Raw genomic sequence first — 21,409 nt, forward strand, 5'->3', positions numbered from 1 at the left:
GATTTCATTCCGACTGGTACAGTAAATTATTTTCGGTAAGTTGCTCATATTATACTCCATTTTCCTATTTTGACGCCGCCATCTTATTATCTTCATCACGAAAAGGGTTGCAAAGTAAAATAGCTCTATAAGGGAAAGTATGCTGAATCCTAGAAATAAGCTGTAGATTCCTCCACTGTTTGCTGTACATTGTAAATAATACAATCAAGCGATAGATTGTTGGCATCTTGAAACTTAGTCCGTTTAGTAATTAAATAGATATTTTTTTATATAAAAAAGGAAATAAATGATAGAAGAATAAATAATAAAAGAAAACTATACTTAACGGCTCAGTAACCAAATATTTTCCAACCATACTTACAGAAAAAGTCCAGAAATCCTAAATATGCTTCCATTCGCGTTACTCTCATTGTTTTACGATTATAATAAAAGTGTACCACCGCCAGTTCACTTACATTATACCCTCCGGGAAGGACTTCATTCAGCATAGGAGCATTTTCCATAAGACGACTCCGTGAAATAGTTTCATCGAAGTCAATGAAAGAACAACTCCATAAACAATCTTTACATTTCCGCCGCGGATTGACTAAACCGCTGAGTTCCTTTTCAACCCTCTGTGAACAAATGAAATCCTTCAGGCCGCAGGTGATCGTTTTATTTGAGCTTCGAGGTAAATAGGTTTGCACGCATCCGCATTCCTCTTCCATTATCTTTGAAGTGCATTCTAATTCGCAGTTGTTCGATGAGTATATTTGAAAGTATTCCAAATCTGATTCGGAGTTGTATAGACAATTCCGGGCGGTGACAGGAAGAGAACGAACGGCCTGTGCTGTGTCCCGATAAGATGGTGTGATAAGAACTCTGGTTTCGTATTTTGTCGGTATCAGCTTTGCATAGTCAGCAACTCGTGGTGTATCGGATGGAATATGTAGTCTTATCTGAAGTTAATAAATTTGTTGTTTTAAAGAAATATTAGAACTTTAAGGCACGTTTACCTTGAAACCGAAACTGCGGGATGATGAGCAATAATATTCGTTTAAGGATGCATTTAGAACAAGTGTCAACCCCATGGGAACGCCCATACCTGTTAATAAATTAAAGGACTCTGAAATTTCAGTTTTTTGCTAGATTCAGATACGAAACTGCTATTAACCAAAAACGAAAACAAAATACTACTGAATTAAGTATTTACAAATTTAAGTACTAATTTATTTATTTATTTATTCAGGGTAATTAGTGCAGGTGAGATTATTTTTGAAATTTAGAAATTGAGTGGATTTCTTTCGAACTAATTCAATTTCGAGGCACTCGCAGTCCAGAATTTTACAGGCGAAGGAATTATATATAAATGTAGACTGAATCAAAGTTTGCTATCAAACTTTACAGCAAGATTCTTATACAGGGTGCGGCAGCATAACTTCCTTTTTTAAAATGCGCGCCACTCAGTTAGTTGATGTCATAGCGGAGCGCTAGTGGTCTCGTTCAAGAGGGGATACTGTAAAGTTTTGTCCCGACACGGTTCAGTCGCCATTATGCGTTGGAATAGTGAGGAGCGTGCCTTTGCCGTTGAGGTTTACTTTTCAAGCGGATGTTCGGTTATTGCAACACAGCGTGCATTTCGGAATCGCTTTAATTTAGCCCCGTTGGCTCCCGTCCCAGACCGCAAATCAATTGTTACATGGGTCACTGCATTCAGACAAACTGCAAGTGCGTCAAAAGGAAGAACTGGAGTCCCTCGGCCCGTTAGATCACCTGAGAACATTGAAGCAGTGAGAGCGTCAATGTTGCGATCGCCACGGCGTTCTGCGCGCAAACACGCATCTGCCCTTGGACTATCCGATCGTTCTGTGAGAAGAATTCTTTGTGATGATCTTCATTTTCATCCCTATAAGATGGCGATAGTGCAGGAACTTTCAGAACGTGACTTCAATTCTCGGATGAACGCGTGTGAGCTTCTTATTGATGTCGTTCCCGAGGGTGCTATTGTTTTTTAGCGATGAAGCCCATTTTCATTTGTGTGGGTCGGTTAACAAACACAACATGCGCTACTGGGCTGACACCAACCCTCGAGAATTGCATCAAAAGCCTTTGCATTCACCCAAAGTCACAGTGTGGTGTGCAATTTCCTCAGCTGGAATTATTGGTCTCTGGTTTTTTGAGGAAAATGAGGTTACAGTGACAGTGAATTCGGACCGGTATGTAAACATGCTACAGAATTTTTTTTTCCCACGGCTAGAAAATTTGGATTTGGGGGACACTTGGTTCCAACAAGACGGTGCAACAGCACACACTTCAAGAGAATCGATGGCTGTTTTGAGGGAACACTTTCCAGAGCGCCTTATCTCAATTAGAGGCGATTTCGAATGGCCGGCACGCTCTCCCGATCTGTCCCCTCGTGATTTTTTTCTATGGGGTTTTTTGAAATCCCGTGTTTATGTGAACCGTCCAAGAACCCTACAAGATTTGAAGACCAACATCCAAGAAGATATTGCCAACATAACACCTGCTATGCTAACAAGAGTCATGACAAATGCCAGAAATCGGTTTACGCAATGTATGGAGAATGGGGGACGTCACCTAACAGATTTGATCTTCAAAACAATGTAAATAAAAACTTTAGACATGTACCTACATTATAAAAAATAAATAAATATTTTCCGATGCACACAATAGTTTTTATTGAGTTTTGAAAAAAGGAAGTTATGCTGCCGCACCCTGTATGAGCTAATCTGAACTAATTTAACCGATTATCCAAGCTAATAGTTGACTATAACGATGCTAGGTATCTTGACATCAAAAAATGGACATTAGGATTATCGAGTTGAATATTGATTCCATCATAGGGTGATTTTCTTGATAAACACAAACCATACATAGTCCTTCTGGGTAATCAAGGGTGTAATAAAAATATAGTCAAGTTTTCCCTACTTTTAACCTCTTCCAAAATAATCACAGACCAGTCTTTAGTTGAAACGGTACGAATTTTCCGCCACCAATAGTTTTAAGTCAACTGAAGTTCAAAAGGGGGACGAAGACGGTTTCGTACCTAGGATGGCGGTTGGGGTGGGGAGCATGCGGGATGGGTGGGTTTTGAAAATTGGGATGAGGAGTGGTTGCCGGTGTAGAAAATCACTCTGCCGTCGGGGTCGAAAAGGAGGTTTCGGGTCTGGAGAGATGAGAGGATTTGGGGGAACAGATAAGTTCGTAGAAGATTTTCTTTCTTTCTGCCTGGGAGATAAGGGGATTAGGGTGGGGTAGACATTTATTGAGGAAGTTGAGGGCATGACGGGCTAGGACGGCGTTGATGCAGGGCGTTTGGCAGGAATCGTAGAGAACCTGGTTGGAGATGTATTTGGAACGGTCTTCATTTTTATAGGTATTGGAACAGTGGCGTAGGATTCTCCGCTCTTTGAGTTGGAGTCGTTCGATTTGGGGAGCTGTCGGATCAGAAGATGAAGCCAAAAATGACAAGGGGACGGATAAGCTGTTTTCTGCCTACCTCGTTGTCGAAATCTGGTTCCCGGAAGTGGATGGTGCAGTGGTGTGCTTGGAGGAAGTGGCCACCGAGGATGTTCACCTTTTCTCTGTGGGGGGGGGGGGGGGGATGTTTTGCGGTAAGATCTCGTTTCGCTGGACAGATTTGCCTAAACGCAGGCAGGTTTTCCTGAGTTCCCTGTATGTACCAGGGTTCAGTTCGGTGTTGGAGAGACAGTTGTAGAGATATTGGGCGTTGAGGGTGAGGACTCTTACGCGGATGGACCTGTCTAGTTCACGGATTTCGGAAAGAAGGGGAGAGGATTGCGGAGAGTATCCATTTCTAAATAGTCTCCTCCTGAGGATCTTTTTGTATTGGATATCGTTTTGGACATCATCAGGGAGGGAAATGAAGTTGCGGCAGATTAAGGGACGGGATAGAATCAGTTCATCACAAACCTTCCGAATTGCTTCGATGCATCTGTTTTGCCGATAGTGTCGTTGGAAACTGTATAACTGGAGTAGGAGGGTTTAAAATTTACTTTTGAGGGCCAGGTTGATGTATTTCCATTTAGCGCACTGGAAGTCGGGAACTGTGGGCGGGGTGGAATGAATGACTCTGTTTAAGAGCTTGATGTTTAGGAGTATGGCATCATGGTCACTTATGCCAGGGACTGTTTCGAGGAAAGGAAAGGTGTTTGGGTTAGGAGTAACAGTTAGGTTACTGCTAGTGGCTAGGTTGATGGCGGGATTACCGATTGTGAGGAAACGGTGGAGTTGCTCCCCCGTTCTGGTTCGCGACACGATCGCGGTAGTCAGTTCTTTGATCTGATCTTCTTGCGTCGGTTGTTCTCGAGGACTTCCTCGAGTTTTTTTCATTAGCTTTTTATTTTCCTTTCGAAGACGCGCCGATGTCGAGTTTCTGACCATGTGGTCAGATTCGGACTACGAATCGGACTCACAGCCGCTTGAGAGCGTCTTCTCGGACGACGTTTCTCCGCCGTCGTCTGGATGAAGTTCAGCGGTTGGGCTGTCAATCGCCTTGCGATGCTTTTTCCGTGTCACTTTCGTGAACCTGTAGGGCTGTAGAGTGCTCATTCTGCTCTAAATTTCACAAATTTCACTTCTTTATAAAAATGTTTTATTTCGTTCTATCGCTTTAAAAATAAACTTGCTTCAAAAATAAATTTTCGCACTAAAAATCGTCGATGAATTGCACGGGGTGTTTCTTCCATGCTTGGTGGTGGTAGCATTTGTCCATTGTCTTCAGTTGGTGGGATCATCAGCTCGCCGAGATTTTGGTTGTTGAAGTATTGATTTAAATACTCAACCCATCGGTCCAATATGTCCATTCTACTGGAAATTAGATTTCTCTCTTTGTCTCGGCAGGATGAGTATCGAGGTGTGTAAGGCTTCATTCTGCTGACTTATTGGTAAAACTTCCGCACCTAGTGCGGTTGCTCCCTGCACTTTTGGAGTTCATAGACCTGTTGGTTCTCCCAAGCTTCTTTCTTCCATCCAGCCGCTTCTCTGCTTGACAGAGTTCTCAATAGGTCTGCGCGCGTGCCTGCGTTCTTTGAGAGTGCAGCATTGCTCGGTATGCAGCATTCTTCCCTTCTGTTGCTAACTTTCATTCATCATCAAATCAGTCTTTTTTTGCGCTGCTGAATCCAAGGATGCTTGCGGCCTTATCAATGAAAACGTCCTTCAAGTGGTTGTGAAGATCATTTGTTGATGCTTTATCTCCAGGTCCTCTGTTGATTGCGGTTATTGCGGCATCCATTTACCCTTATAGGTATTGCGGAGGGCTTTGTTGTGAATGGCTTCACTATTTAGTCTCACCTGATTGTCAGAGTCGATTCTACGCCGTGTTTTGATTCGAGCCCGGAACATTATGCCAATGAGATAGTAATCCGGGCCTATATTGGTCTCCCATATTTTCTGACATTAATCAATGCTGAGAGGAGGCGGCGGTAAATCAAAATGTGGTCAATTTGGTTGAAAGTAGGTTTTTTAGGCGCTTGACGTATCGCTTCATCCTCCTCCGTCTCCAGTTTTTCATTATGAGGTTGAGATAGGGTTTGGTGGTAGAACTGTTGGTGTTGGTTCAGTAGGCGTTTCCCGGGTTTTATGTTCCAACATGGGTACTAATACACGTGATTGCATGCTACATAATTTTCCACTTTGTTCGCATAACCTACAGTGAATGCAGATGTTGGGGATGACTAGGTTAACAATCCGGGTTGTCTGGGGTTAATCACGACGACAGAACTATTCGAAAATCAAATTCGGAAAGAAGCAAAAGTTGAGGTTACAGCAACTAAATGCTGCTTTGCTGAAGTGTTCCGTTGAAACATGCTTGCACATCTCTATGCTTGCTAGGTTCGACATGGTGGGGAGGAACCTTATGCAATTTTCAGTCTCTTTCACGTCTTGTACAAAAATTACTGGTTTGAGGGTCTGGTGTGTGGGGTTCGCACCAGGATGAACCCAGAATATTAAAGTGCAGGGGGAAATCACAAATAAATCTACGGTTGGATCATGAGCGGAGAGCCGGACACTCGTGGACCTAGTGCTGAAAACAAAAGAGGGAAACCCATGGCGGATTGTATCCTCTACCTTATGCCTTTGAAGGTCTCAGGTGTGTATGAGGCGCAGCTTACGGGGCTTTTCTCCAACTTTGACACCCTCCTCTGCCGCAATACGATGAAATGCCCTAATGATAAATACAAGAAACAAAACCGGAAAACGTGGAAAGTCTTTATTTACGGATCCTCTCGTCTCCAGACTTCAATATGTAAATTCGCCCTTCAGTTCTTGATTGCTGCTCCGTTTTCTTTGCCGTGTGGTGTATCTGTATTTCCGATGTGAGTTTTTTATTTGTCGCTAGGGAATTTTGCTCCTCCAGCACTTTTATGAACGTAAATTTGATGCCGTTTACCACGGAAGTTTTCTTAAATGTTCTTCGTGTTATTTATGAAATCATAGTTCATTCCCAAGCACGAAAAACACGGTCCCTGTGTAGTCCCTCCTTCCTGTGACCCGCTGAGTGGATTAGTGTTTGTTCGAGGGCTATTTTTGGAACCAGTTTCGTTCGGCTGAAAGCACCACCCTCATGGATAGAGACGTTATAAGCCGGGAGTCGGTTCATGGTTGTCAAATCTCTCATTGAGCGCTTCCGCTGGCGCAGATTTTTTGCGGTGTATGATTTCGAAATCCAAGTAACAGCAGTTTTCGGCAGAGGAGAAGACTGACTGACTGACTGTGACTATTGCATCTAGTGCTATAAGAAATATTTTCGAAACGGAAGTTAGATCTATCTACATGGGTTTCTTTTTGGAGGATCACAGTTGAGATAAGCCTCGGAATTCGGAAAAAAACATGGATAGATATTTTGTGCAAATCGCGACTGTAGAAGGGAGCCAATCGGAACAGTGCTCTTTCACTTGAGGAACGAATAAATGGTTTGTGTGAGCTCATCAAGGAGATTGACATCATACGTTCCAACGAGACTGTCTCTACGCTTCTCGTTTGGTTTTCGTAAAGGGTGTTAAATTAACTTACGTTAGGACACTGAAGTAAAAAAACGCTTAAGCATTTGTTAGGAACATCACGTGGAGCCACTCAAAATAGTGACCCCTGAGGACCTACCTCTCGATTCACTTTCCTAAGAATGCTACCATGCGCAGAGAGTTCGGACTTTTTCTTCACAAGCGACAGCTTCTTTATTTCCCTCGCCTTTTCTGAGGTTTATAAGTCTTCGCTCGGCAGCATGGTGAGCGGTCTAAATAATTTCCGCTATCATCATTATTGCCGGGTCCGAGACCGTACAATAGGCGGACAAAACTCGCAGAGCCTCTCGTCAATGTACTTGCGTTAGGAGTTTGCGGTACATTTCATTACTGGGGGAATCAGCCCATAACATACTTCGAAACCGTAAAGGAGGGCAGACTGAACCGCACTCACCAGCAAGCGACATCTGCTAGATAAGGGATCTCCAACATTGGACATCAGCCGGCCAATCGCAAACATTCTAGCGCCTTGCCAGCTTCGACAAGAATATGGTTTCACTAATCTGAATAGGGAGGACAGTGGGAACCCTCTTCTTGGTTAGCACAACGACTTCGGTTTTGTCCAAACATAAGGTGAATGCATGTTCAGTCACCCATTTGCTTACTCGTGCATCACTATTCCCAATGTGCGTTGAGTTTGCTCAACCGTGCGTGTGGTAACCATTTCCGCAACATCATCTACGTATCCGACCAGATGCGATTCATCAGGCATCTCGGGTTATATAGTAGAAGACTATAAGACGTTCCACAGGTCCGGACCAAGGATGGATTCCTGAGCTGCCTTCAATGCTACCTTCATTCTGCGCGGCCCTTCCTGGGCCTCGTAGAGTAGGGCACAGTTCTTTAAATAGTCCCTCAACATCCGCAATAGGTAGCCTGGAGTATGAAAACGATTTTCATGTGGCTGCATCTCGCAGAATTAAAGGCGCTTCTTGCGCCTAGAGTCACAAGGAGCACCACTCGCCGACATTGACGATTGTATTTACATATGAGTTTCAACACTTCGTTTAGAATACCATCCGGTCCTGGTGCTTTTTTGCCCTTCATGGACAGGACTGGTTCCCCCCATTTCCTTTACAGTGAAGAGTGAGCATTCCTTAATACTCACTCCTTCATCGACAGCTTCAGTTGGGATGGGGTGGAGAGGAAAAAGGGCCTTTACGATTTCTTTCCTCTTTGCTGCTTGCATAGAACAGGGTGATCGATGGGCACCGAGTTTATTGGTAATCACCTGCTATTGCTTTGGTTTCAGCTAGTTAGTAGTAACATGCATCAGCCACCATGATGGGTTGAAAAACGTGCAGAACATGCTTAGAGATGGTTTACCTCACCTAGGATTGTTCTGGAAACCAACGGTATATGAAGTCCAAGGGGAAAGGGCATGTCCAGGACTAGCACATTGAAGATGATGGCTGATGTCCATCATATAGGAACGATCTGCACTGCACACTTGAAGGAGATTGACACTAATCAATTTTAACTACTGTGATGCAGCGTAGGGCTTTTTCTCAAAAACCAGGTAGACTTGACATTAATTTATACATAGGCGAGGGATACACACTCAATATAGGGAGATATTAGACAGGTTGCTTTTGGTTGCTAGAAATCACAGCTCTAAAATAATTGCTTGCGGTTTCTAAGCGTGGGCCTCAGAGCGCGGAAGCCAGGTGCGGACGCTAGTTGAAACCCCTGTGGATCTAGAAATTATACAAGCCTTTTTGAATTTGTGCCGATTTTCCGAAGCAAAGGATTAACCCTCGATTTCGCATACGTTAATTGCTAGTTAGTCCTAGAATAATGGTCTGGGCGATGAGTAAGCACTACAGGAGGTCAGTCTTGACGTTGAAAACTCTGAAGGCAGAAAAACTTCTAACTTCCTGTTGGCTTTAGAAGGAGTTAACGGCTCAAAAGAGTGATGAAAGTGGTGGGCCAGCTGTGTCAATGCGTAACTGAGTCATGCGATGCTGCGCTGCGACGGCATTTGTATTACAGCAGAAAATCGAACTACTGGTTAAGCCAGGAAATCTCGAGTAAAAAAGCACAAGCTTGAAAAATAACACTCGGATTTCCGCAATAGCCATAAAAACGACCTTACAAAAAAGCAGATTTCTACAGGAAGGCTTCGAACTATTATATTAGGAACACATGGGACACTGCTAACAAACTTCCGACCAGTGGAAGAGTCAGGTTTTACTGAGCCCCAGCTAAGAACCAGGATAATCCAGTCAGACCTTGCTCGGACTTATGATGGAGAAACACGGTTTTGACGACCGCAACGAAAATTTTGGGGGGTTTGTGGATTTCTGTAGCTTCCAGCGCCTTGTCATTGGTGGCACATTGTTGGAGCACAGAGCTTGCCATAAGGTCAGTTAGGTGTTAACTGGCCGACACCGTACAAGCAATCAGGTAGACCATTGTGCGATCAAAAGAAGATTTAGGAGTTATCTTATGAATGCGCTTAACAAGGGAGGCGCTGATATTGGTCTCGAAAGGGATCACCATCTGATGGTCGTCCGTCATTTTTCGCAGTGTTGGAGTGCTGCGATCCCCAAAGTTCCACGTCGACTACTTACTTGATCCAACTATCACTCGACAGTGGTGATACCCTGAGTCACCAACCCTAGAATATCGATTAGCATTGGGCCGCCATTAATAATATTATTTTCTCGCGTGCTACGCAGGTCACCCCGTTCTGAAAAGGCGTCACAATTCCACGATGACCTCTACGTTGCCCCATGTGATGCTATGTCTCTTCTCAATGATGTACTGTGCTATCATTGATATCAGCATTGTGCCCTTCTTCGATTACATCGCGACAGGGGCAACGTACAATCGAAGCTTCTGAGAGAGGGGGAAAATGAGACACCAGGCACCGTTAGTAACACCGCGAGGCCAATTAAGTTATCTATTATAGGAATTAAAAGACCCCCATGTTAAATTTAATATTTATAGACCAGAATGGACAGAATGTCTTAGCTGATCAGACAATGAGAAAGGGCAGAACTTACGCCCGAAATACGTATATGTTTTTTATTTGGAATCTATTAAAAAGCATGGACAGAAGCAACAAAATTGAAATTGATGCTAAAATAATCCTCGTCGAGATAGTTGAGGTCGAGCCACGGTTTCATTACCTCAGGTTCGGTGTTTGCGAATCGCCCACGATTCTTGGGAAGTTTGATTTCAGCGGACCGTTCACGGTGGCGTGTAGGGGTGATTGGCGGGCTATGCCCATTAAGAGGTAAATGGCGACCATATATATAGTTGCCGCTTCTGTCGCGATGAGGTCTTTGATGATATAGTTCTCTTTTGCGCGCAGATAGATGATAAGCTACTTCAGAAACCAAACTCTCGATATTATCATACAAAGAATCGCCGATATCGATTATTTGGTATAGCCGGTTATGGGCTATCCACTCGGGAACCTTGCTTATTGTACTTTGAAGATAGCTATTTCTATATGATATTGGTACCTAGCTTTAGAATCAGCACAGTCTTTTGTATGCCCTCTTTGGGGGAAAAACCGCTTCTTTGCAGACATAATTGGTACTATCAGAGACTTAATCAATACCGGGGGCTGCGTTATCTCTTTGGCTAATGGAAGGATTCCCGTGGCACTTATTGCTACCTTTGAAGTTGCTTCCTGATGTTGGGGAAACAATGTAACTATTTCTAGCAGCAATCTAAGGCACCCGATAGGCGGAGACATTTTTCTATTTATAGTCGACATTACCGGCTTTTGCGCTTTTCCCCTTTGGTCGGAGTTTATTTCTTCACAATGCCGCACGAGGTTTCTATTTTCAAATTTTGAATAAAACAGCGAAATTGGATGCAGAGCTGAGCTGTGGAGCGACATTAAGTTCGGTGGCAGTGTCGGCAGAAATGACACTTCCTTAATATGCAAATTGGCCGGAGCCCTCGATAGATCTGTCCATTAAATCATCCGTTCGGGAGTTCCGTCCTCACGTACTCGAGAAGGGCCATCAGACCCGAGTCTGCAAGGGACTCATCTGAAGTAGCTTTGGCCACGAAGCCTCACCGGAGGTTATCTGTTACAATGGGAACCGGGACGGCCCTCTGAGAGCATATGCTCCAAGAGGTTGGCCCCCTAGTGGGAGTTTCATGGTGGTTGTGGTTATGCCTACATAGCGGGCAGAGCTCCTCGGAACTCAAGCGTGGAGTTGAGCTGTACAACTCGGGTGCCGTACCCCTTAGTTGGAGCAGAGGTGTTAGATAGGCCTCGCATCCACTGGTATGAATGCTGAGCCTGCACTCAGTATAAACCAGTAACGCTGTGCCAGTCATGGGGGGCTCTGATTGTGGTCATAAAATCAATCCGTGTCCGAAGAGGACCGTGAAATTATGCCTACACGGCAGGTACTCACGTTAAGCCCCCAGGGCTTTCATGTTCATTAAATCAAATAGATGTACCTCTGGCGGATATCGCTTAAAACTTCGAATTTCTCAGAGGTTTCTTCGGAATCTTAACGTTCATCCACTTCCTTTATTTATTGAAAAACATCTCAATTCTGCATTCACGAATGAGTGGAAGTAACAAGCCTCAGGATCTACATGAAAAAGTTGTGCAGGGAGACCGTCGAGACCGGCGGCTTTATTTCATTTGCGTTCATTAATGGTAAAGATAATTTCGTGCTGTATAGGAGTTCGATACTTTTTCACGGTAACGGAGCTCTAACGCGTCGTGCTCATCCCCGCCTCCAGATGTCGACAGAGCTGCTAGTTTCTTGCGTTTATCTTGCTATCGATCTATGTCTCCGCAGCCAACCAAGCCTTGTAACGCCTTTTTAGACATGGCCGCAACAGAGATAAGGCGCTTTTGATAGGGGTTCAGTGACCATTTATATTCTCGTGCGGGTTGTTTGAAGTTTGGCTCAAATCCGCAGTCAAAAAGTCTTTCCATCGCTAGTCGATGGCTCGTATCAAATTTGTGTTGCGACACGTAAGAGAATGTAAGCGACAATCAGATGATGATTCCTTTTGAAGCCGATGTCAGCACCTTTTGTATTACACATGTTCGTAAGACAACTCTACTGTTGACCGCGATGTGGTCAATTTAATTAGATGCTAGAAACCGAACTGAGCTTGTGGCTTGTATTAGGCCGTATGCTCAGGCAGAGTAGCGTCGGAAACTACGGGGTGAAAAATGCAGAAGTCTGTACACATTTCAAAGTTGGTGTTACGGCTATCAAGCCGATGCGACTCTATAACATGCCCAACATGGTATTATTAGAGCCAACTTTGACATTCAGGTCACCTATCAACAAAAATGTTGCCTTTAATAATCCTCTCCTGAACTTGTAAGTATCCTTCCTCACTATATTGAATATCTCTATTGGTGCGTAGGATGCTGTGATCTCTTCATATACATATGTCTTTCCGACTCTATGGGTAGTTTTATATGCCGTATATAAGCTGGGGTTGGAGGCACATATTCAATAAACTAGTACAAGATCTGTTACAACTAAAATAATCAGTGCTTCCCCTAATGTCTCCCTCAAGAAAACCAGTATTCACTCCACACATGTGCTCGTCTCGAACCAAACGGAGTTCGAAACCACGAAAGCACTACTGAAAGAAGGGAATCATCCCTTCTTCACTTTCACACCAGCACATCAAAAGCCGGTAAATCTAGTTCTCCGGGGACTAGATTTCACCTACACATCTGATGAAGTTCTCGGCGAACTCCACCGGCTCGGTGTTTCAGACGCAGTTAGTGTTCGACCGTATGAGACGAGCTCATCGAGGCGAAACAGCAAATCCCTCCACCTTTTCCTGGTTTCATTCAAACCAGGCTTCCAACAATCCGTCTTATCCAAGGCCAGGGCGATGTTCCATTGCCTTGTTAATTTTGAACCCGTTCAATTCCACGAAATAGCCCAATGTCGCAATTGTCAGAGACTTGGACACGCCGCATCTAACTGCAATCTACCTTACCGTTGCGTTAAATGCAACACTCCCCACGGTCCCCGACAATGCCCCAAGACCCCCAATCAAAATCCTATGTGTATAAATTGCGGCTCCAATACGCATCCGGCGAGTTATCGCAACTGCCCGATGTTCGTACAAGCCCGTGCACGCCAAAACACACCCCCTCAACCAAACAAGCCCTCTCCAACCCCTGCTTCCAAGACTTCTTCCTTGCACAACCCTAGTCAGTTTACCAATTCTCTCCCACTACAAAACCAGCCACTCTCCTATGCTTCCATAGCCAGAAACGCCGCTCATCCTAGCAACTCCTTCAATTTGGATAGTGAAATCCTCTCACTATTCAATATGCCGACTCCGCAACTCGCCTCCCAACTCAACTCCTTCATTCCCACTTACCATTCCCTTTCCTCCCCTATGGAAAAACGCCTCGCCCTACTTTCCTTCTTGTGCCAAGTCTCTCCCAGCAATGTCCACTAAAGTGGTATTGCTCAACCCAAATTCCATTGTGAGCAGGCAAAAGAGACATGAACTCCTTAACTTCCATAACACCCATAATCCACACTTCCTCCTCCTCACCGAAACAAGGCTTAACTCGACCCACAGACTCTCCTTTCCCAACATCACTTCCTTCCGAACCGATCGCATAAACCGCCCGGGCGGAGGTACAGCTATCCTAGTGTCCAATCACATAGACTCCATCCATATTTTTGTCCCATCATCCATCATTCCTTCCCTTGAGACTACGGTTATCGCGGTCATTTCCCGTTCCTCTATCACTTTTCTCGGCAGCCTCTACTGCCCAAAACAGATCCTTGACCCAGCTGACCTCACCCGACTCATACATTTCCTCAGAGGCCTCCCAGAATCCCAAAATAAACAAGTCTTCCTCATACTAGGCGGCGACCTGAATGCCAAACACAGTATGTGGTTCAATTCCATTCCCAACCCTAATGGCAACAGGCTAGCCAACTGGTATACCCAGAATTCTCTCCCCCTACAGTTAACCCTTCTCCCACCCAATCAACCTACCCACCACTCATCCAATTCCCATTCTTATCTTGACCTGTTCCTCATTAGTAATAATCTCCTCACCCAATCCCACTTCCCTATGGTTCCCTCCGATCTCCCAACTGTTCCCGGCCTAAGTGACCATGACGGTGTAGTCCTAGAACTCTACATTAACGACCAACTCCCTAGAACCCAACCTAAATTCCTTCCCGATTATTCCAAAGCCAACTGGAATCTAGTCAACTACAGACTTGCTGACAGACTTTCAGCCATCTCTCTTCCACCTTCTCCTTCTCCGGAGATACTAGACAATTCAATAGCCCAGATTTCCGAAATCACCCAAGAGGTGTGCAACCAAACCATCCCTCTTCGTCCCTTAAACTATAACAACTTAATCACACTCCCCACCCACATCCTTAACCTAATAAAACTCAAAACCACTCTCCGCCGCCAACTCCACCGAAACAGATATAATCCACTTTTCAACTCCCTTAAAATCCGCATCGACTCCCTAACTCGATCCATTCGATCCGAAATCCAATCCCTCTACGCCGAACACCACACCGTCAAACTCTCAGGCATCTCAATAAACAACCAAACCTGTAACCAACTCCGCCACACTTGTCCCCACCTCGCCAAATCCAAAACTCCCACCATCCTTCCCCACAACACGTCACCTAAAGATCATGCTGACCAATTGGCAAAAGCGTTTCTCGCAGCTCATCACACCACCCTTCACCTTTCAGACCCTGCTACCGAATCTTCGGTTTCTCAACACCTCTCCGACCTTACGTCCAACTTCCCAGTTTACACCAGCCTACCAATTCCACCCCCAGGTCCCGCTCCCCATTTTTGCACCCCAATCCCATCCCTTTCCCAAGAATCCATCGAATCCATAATCCTTTCCCGTAAAAACAAAAAATCCACAGGTCCTGACAAAATCCCTACCATTATCCTTAAGAGGTGCGCCAAAACCTTAAGTCCTCTCCTTTCACAACTCCTAAATCACTGCTTCATCCTAGCACATTTCCCCACGCCGTGGAAACAAGCGCACATCGTCCCCATTCGGAAAAAACAAGAACCCGCATCCAATCCCAATAGCTACCGCCCAATCTCCTTACTCAACTCCCTTTCCAAGATTTTTGAAGTTGCCATCCATGACCTTTTATTTTCCCACATCTCCGACCACGATACCATCCCTAGCTTCCAGTTCGCCAACAAGAAAGGACATGGCACATCACACGCCCTCCTCGTCCTCAAATCCGACCTTTACAAAAACCTAAACAACAACATCCCCACCACCGCCTGCCTCCTAGATATTCAGAAGGCCTTCGATTCCGTATGGCACGAAGGCCTTATTTTCAAACTTTCCTTCATTTTTAAATTTCATCCCCACCTTTGTCGACTTATCCTTAGCTTCCTCTCCAACCGCTATTCCCAAGTTAGAGTCCTCGACTCCTTATCCGATTCCTACAGTCCCCCCGCAGGCATCCCACAAGGCTCGGTCCTCTCGGCAACCCTCTTCTCACTCTACACTGCAGATATCCCTCTTCACCATTCCACCACAACTCCCTACACAGTTAAAACCCTTCAATATGCCGATGACCTAATTCTCTATACCCCATCCAGAAATATCCGTGCCGCCCAATCTCGTATAAACCACTCCATCCGATCCCTCAACTCCTACCTCATCTCCTGGAAACTCCTACTCAATCCGTCCAAATGTCATGCCATCGTCTTTCGAGGCAGAATCAAAATCACCTTCAAGATGCGCTGCGACATTTCCGATCTCCTTATTAAAATTGGCCAAGACCCAATCCTCACCGTCACATCCACAAAATACCTAGGCATCCATCTAAACTCCCGTCTCTCTCCCATTCCTCACGTTAATTCGATCCTCTCCAACACTACAAGTGGTCTGAAACCCTTATGGCCCATCCTCAACTACAAGTCCTCTGTCCGTCCTAACGTTAAGCTCTACTGCTACAAGCTGCTAATACGTCCATTAATGACGTCCATTAATGACGTACGGCTTCGTAGCATGGTGCGATCTAACCTCACACCAAATGGAGCGCCTAAGAGCTAACGAAAGGAAGTTCCTCCGAATATCCCTAGGCCCTTCCCATCCCCGTTCCAACCAAGCCGTCTACAACCGAGTCAACTCGACCCGCTTAGACGTGTTCCTCATCAAATCCCTAATAAAGTTCCTCTACCAAGCCCTGAATCATGACAATAGCCTAGTCCGAGAGTCCATCTGTTCATACATCAGTCCTATAGACCGCCCATTTAGAACCCATGTCCTCCCCTCCGACATCCTAAACCTTCATTCCTTAGGTCGCGTTTTTCGCAACGGTAGATTAATGTATTACCATCGGCCCTACAATGTACATCGCTCTGACACTGTCTACTCCATCTCCCAATAGTTTTAACCCTCCCCTTACGCATCCTTCTCCCATCCCTTTAACGGTTCCGTTTTTTTTCTCAAACACTCTCTATTTTATGGGGGGTTTTTCCTGACTTTCCCCCCACTAGCTTGTAAGCTTAGGTTAAGTTGTACTGTAAATTACCTTTATTATTAAGCTGTAGGTTAATTTCTAGATAAGACTAATGTCGTTAGAAATAAGTTCTAGTATTAAGTAATAGCCTTAAGCTGATCTTTTTAAATATGAAATGAATAAATTGAATGTGTTAAAAAAAAAAAAACATATTCAATAAAAAGATAAGATAGATACAACCAGCTACGTATTAGATAACACATTCACAAAGAATTGAAAAGGGGTTTCTGTAGTAAATCTGACTTGCAATTGCAATTTACCTGATTTCCTATTGTATATGGTGGCCAGAGGCCTTAATCAGTTCTGGAAAACGAACGACGGTATCGCAAAAAACTTCAAAACTCAAATTATAAAAAAAATCCTTAGGTAATAGGTGGCCAATGCAAGCTATTATTGCTTAGAAATGTGTAAACATGCAGAATTTCGCAAAGTATAATATTGCTCCACGTTACCTTGTACTTTTCTTGGGTAGTAATCTTCGGGAAGGATGTCTTCATAGCCAGTCTCAGGTATAAAACGCACGGGAGTGTGTAAGGATAAGTTCCTATACGTTATTTGATCACTCCTGTAATATAATAATGATACTAGGAAAAGCGCAGACATAGCCTCTTCGCACCACTTACCGGTTATTTTGAAAAATGAAATCAGGATGAAGACTATTGAACTTGCAGCATACCCCCTGATCGGTGATGACAGTTTCAAAGATCTCACTGCAGTTTTGAAAAGTCGAACCATAACGACAAGTCAATATCATCTCGTCACAGGGTTGTGTTACTCGATTGATAAATTCGCGGAAAGCCTCCCATTCAGTAGCATTTGTTGCGTTTGCCCAGCTCAGATCGATTTGCTCCTTGCAAATGGTTTTCAAACGGACAAAATCCCAGGTATATCTAGTACAAAGGACTCGTGAGGTATGAAAAGGCAACGATATAAAACAACTTCATACCGTTCTATTTTTTCTGCTATGCTTCGTTTTGCAAGGTTGAGGTTGCAGATAGTAACCGCTGGGAAAGGTAGGGATGTTATGGACATTTCCTTAGAGCTGTCTGTAAGTAGTATCGGCCTGTTGGTCCATTTGGTGTAAAGTTCAACCGTGTAATACGAGGACAGCGAAATCAACAAAACCAGGACCAATAAATAAAAAACCCTGAGATTGACGAAAGGACGTTTAAAACCTGATATTGTTCTCAACTCGGATCTAAAACCACATACCGACTAGCTCCTCGAGAATCCTTGGAGCAAATATTGTCAAGAAACTGAATTGATGTTTTCTTTAAAAATCTATTGGAAAATGTTCTGAATGTGCTTTCCAAGCTTGTGCTATTTTGCTTTGTTGGTGGACCAAGTTGCAAGGCTGGAAATTGAGAGCATAAATAATGGTATTTAATTTTCAGGAATTAATTGTAGAGAATAATGATGATATACTAAAATATGCCTTCCGGATTTACTTACACGCCATTTTTATCCTACAAATGTTCTTAAGTGTTTTCCTAAACTTCCTTAAAAACAATTGAAAAACTTGAAACTTCTTTAAAAATTCCAAAGAGCCTAAGTTAACCACAATTGAAGCGTATCCTCTCAAGAATCATTTTATACTAGAGTGTTGGGTCGTTGCATCCGTAAGCATCCCCCCAAGAGGGTAACAAGTAGACCTGGACAACGAACGCGTGCTTCAGTTGAAAGCAAACCATTCATTATGTTGATGGTCGGTTATAGCAAATAGCACGTGTCAACGGCCAGGCACGAATATTTGTTTAACATACTATTACTATGTGTTTGCATGCTAATTCTGAAATTAGAAAATCAAAAAGGACATTTATGTGCGCTGTGTTTTTTTGCGTAACTTCCAAGTTGGAGTACTATACTGTTTGTGCTCTGAGTTGTAAGGGACAAAGTTATGAATGGAGCTTCCAGACCGCATAGGATATCAGTAATAGAAAATGGATGACTCGGGATAGTTTGAATCGGCTGGATGGAAGTAAAGGAGGATTTCATGTTTATGTGCCATCATTCATGCTCCAACTCTTTCCAGGACTCGAGAACTTCTAGAGGTGCCTATTTGTCAGGGTTAGAAAGTAGTTTGTAATTCGATTTTATTTTTGTCATTGGCTGGCATTCTGCTTCCTAATGATCCCCTTTACAGGTTATTTATTTTAATACCGACGTTATTCTCAATTTGAATTTGTGTTGGGCTAGGGCGATGACGTGAGGAATAGACGAAAGCTTCAAGCTTTCTGCAATTTTGGGATGGTTTGGGAGTCAGTAGTTTAAGTGATGAATTCAAGAAGATGTTCCTATTTTGCAAACACCGTATTTCGGGAATCAGCTGCTCCCTTCCTTAGTATTTCCTCCTAACCTTACCCACCCACCGCGGCCTGTTGAGACTGATATTATCTATGGATATGCAGTCATGATCGCCAAAAGATTCCGTCGTTATACAGATCCCAGAATCATCCGTACTAAGAGGTAGAGTCTGGAAGATGTATAACCTGGCCAAATAATATCAGTGAGATGTCGAACTCGGACGAAAATTGGTGGGTAGTGAGTTCTGTAACAGCGAGGATTCAACCTTTTGCAGAGAAAGGAAAAGGTTGAGAGTGGTTTTCATCATCATCATCAACGGCGCAACAACCGCTATCCGGTTTAGGCCTGCCTTAATAAGGAACTCCAGACATACTGATTTTGCGTCGAGGTCCACCAATTCGATATCCCTAAAAGTTGCCTGGCGTCCTGGCCTACGCCATCGCTCCATCTTAGGCAGGGTCTGCCTCGTCTTCTTTTTCTACTATAGATATTGCCCTTATAGACTTTTCGGGCTGGATTCATCCATACGGATTAAGTGACCTGCCCACCGTAACCTATTGAGCCGAATTTTATCTACAACCTGATGGTCATGGTATCGCTCATAAATTTCGTCGTTATGTACGCTACGGAATCGTCCATCCTCATGTAGGGGGCCAAAAATTCTTCGGAGGATTTTCTGTCGAATGCGGCCAAGAGTTCGCAATTCTTCTTGCTAAGAACCCAAGTCTCCGAGGAATACATGAGGATTGGTAAGATCATTGTATAAGAGCTTTGACCCTATGGTGAGACGCTTCGAGCGGAACAGTTTTTGTAAGCTGAAATAGGCTCTGTTGGCAGCTAACAACCGTGCTGTTCTCGGTTGTGATTTTCGATCCCTAGATAGGAGAAATTTTCAACGGTCTCAAAGTTTCCTATCTTTATTCTTCCTGTTCGACCAGTGCGGTTTGATGTTGTTGGTTGTTTGATTTTTGGTGCTGACGTTGCCACCACATACTTTGTCTTGCCTTCATTGATGTGCAGCCTAAGATCTCGTGCCGCCTGCTCGATCTGGATGAAAGCAGTTTGTACGTCTCGGGTGGTTCTTGCCATGATGTCGATATCGTCAGCATAGGCCAGTAGTTGGGTGGACTTAAAGAGGAGCGTACCTCTTGCATTTACCTCAGCATCACGGATCACTTTCTGGAGGGCCAGGTTAAAGAGGACGCATGATAGGGCATCCCCTTGTCGTAGACCGTTGTTGATGTTAAATGGTCTTGAGAGTGATCTTGCTGCTTTTATCTGGCCTCGCACATTGGTCAGGGTCAGCCTAGTCAGCCTTATTAATTTCGTCGAGATACCGAATTCTCTCATGGCCGTGTAGAGTTTTACCCTGGCTATACTATTATAGGTGGCTTTAAAGTCGATGAATAGATGGTGCAACTGGTGTCCATATTCCAGATGGTGCAACTAGTGTCCATATTCCAGAGAGTGGTTTTGGTGGGTGCGAATCCACACAATGCTGCGATCTAGCGCATTAGGTTTCCTTAAGATTTCCAGCTTCAGCTATAATAAAAATATATATTGACGAATTTTCCTTACCATCTGGTATATTTCTGTAACATAATCTGAGTTAATGCTTTCCAAAGATTGAAGGTTAAATTAGTTATTTATTCAGAACAAGCTACTCAGTAAATCAATATCTCCTATAATAATTGAATAGTAAATTTCTCAATGAAAGAAGATTCATCTTTGTGCGAATGCATTGGGTGCTAGGAAGACCACGTCTACTCATGAGTATAAAACAACAGTTTGAATTGAAAATCTTTAAAAAATCTATAAAATTTTGACGATTTGATTCAAATGTAAATATCAGTTTCTTTTCTCGCTGTGCCCCAATTCTCACCCGAATTTACTAGGATGTCTCATCGAGCATTATTAGGTGGGCTTTCCTAGATGATTTCTGATAATTCATTCTATTTTTGTTAAATAAAAAATGCAATCTTCTCAAATTTTTTCATATGTACGTAGGTAGGGAGGTATCGGTGCCTCCGAGTAGCCCAATTAGCGCTGTGGTGCGTTGTTCGACGCCACAAATTCCTAAGTCTATGACTGCTGTGGTTAGAGCCAGGAAAGGCAAAGACAGCAGCTCTTCCATCTTGCAACTAGAGAGGCTGTTTGCAGTCCTCAAAGAATAGGCGTAGCAACTCATCTACAGTACCGGAGCTTGCATCGTTCTTAAACATGATTTAAAATACATTTGTCTCTCAGAATTCCGGACCTTGTGGCTGTACAAGTCAAGAAATAGTCGTGGCACTGGACTACTTCCCAGGAGACGGCATCCGGATCCCACCGGAGCTAGTCGCTAGACTGGTGAAATTCTGCGAGAGAAGGGAGTTATCACTTCTCCTCGGCTGCGATGCTAACGCCCATCGCGAAGTCGGGGGAAGCAGCGACACTAGTCGAAGAGGTGACTACGTTTTTGAATTTATTTATTTATTTGCGAGTTAGAGATATATAAATTAGGGAATACTCCAACATTCGTGATTAGCGCCAGACAAGAGGTACTAG

At 43.9% G+C, this 21,409-nt stretch overlaps 1 protein-coding gene across 1 annotated transcript; it reads right to left on the bottom strand.

Annotated features, from left to right (window-relative positions):
• Positions 1–329: 329 nt before the first annotated feature.
• On the bottom strand, positions 330–18,017 carry LOC119653488 (pickpocket protein 28-like). Its single transcript, XM_038058116.1, has 5 exons — positions 18,011–18,017; positions 17,771–17,912; positions 17,011–17,123; positions 996–1,084; positions 330–938 (listed from the first exon to the last, which is right to left on the bottom strand). Exons 1-5 carry the CDS (start codon positions 18,015–18,017, stop codon positions 330–332), a joined length of 960 nt encoding a protein of 319 aa, XP_037914044.1.
• Between the last annotated feature and the right edge of the window lie 3,392 nt (positions 18,018–21,409).

Source organism: Hermetia illucens, chromosome 4 (assembly GCF_905115235.1).
Source record: "Hermetia illucens chromosome 4, iHerIll2.2.curated.20191125, whole genome shotgun sequence".
NCBI classification, from domain to species: domain Eukaryota; kingdom Metazoa; phylum Arthropoda; class Insecta; order Diptera; family Stratiomyidae; genus Hermetia; species Hermetia illucens.

What these genes read in the sequence shown, in the direction of transcription:
- LOC119653488 (XM_038058116.1), bottom strand. An exon ending in CTACCCAAGAAAAGTACAAG is followed by an intron (nt 1,085 to 17,010) that starts GTAACGTGGAGC and finishes ATTTATTAACAG; the next exon opens with GTATGGGCGTTCCCATGGGG. An exon ending in CCCGCAGTTTCGGTTTCAAG is followed by an intron (nt 939 to 995) that starts GTAAACGTGCCT and finishes TATTAACTTCAG; the next exon opens with ATAAGACTACATATTCCATC.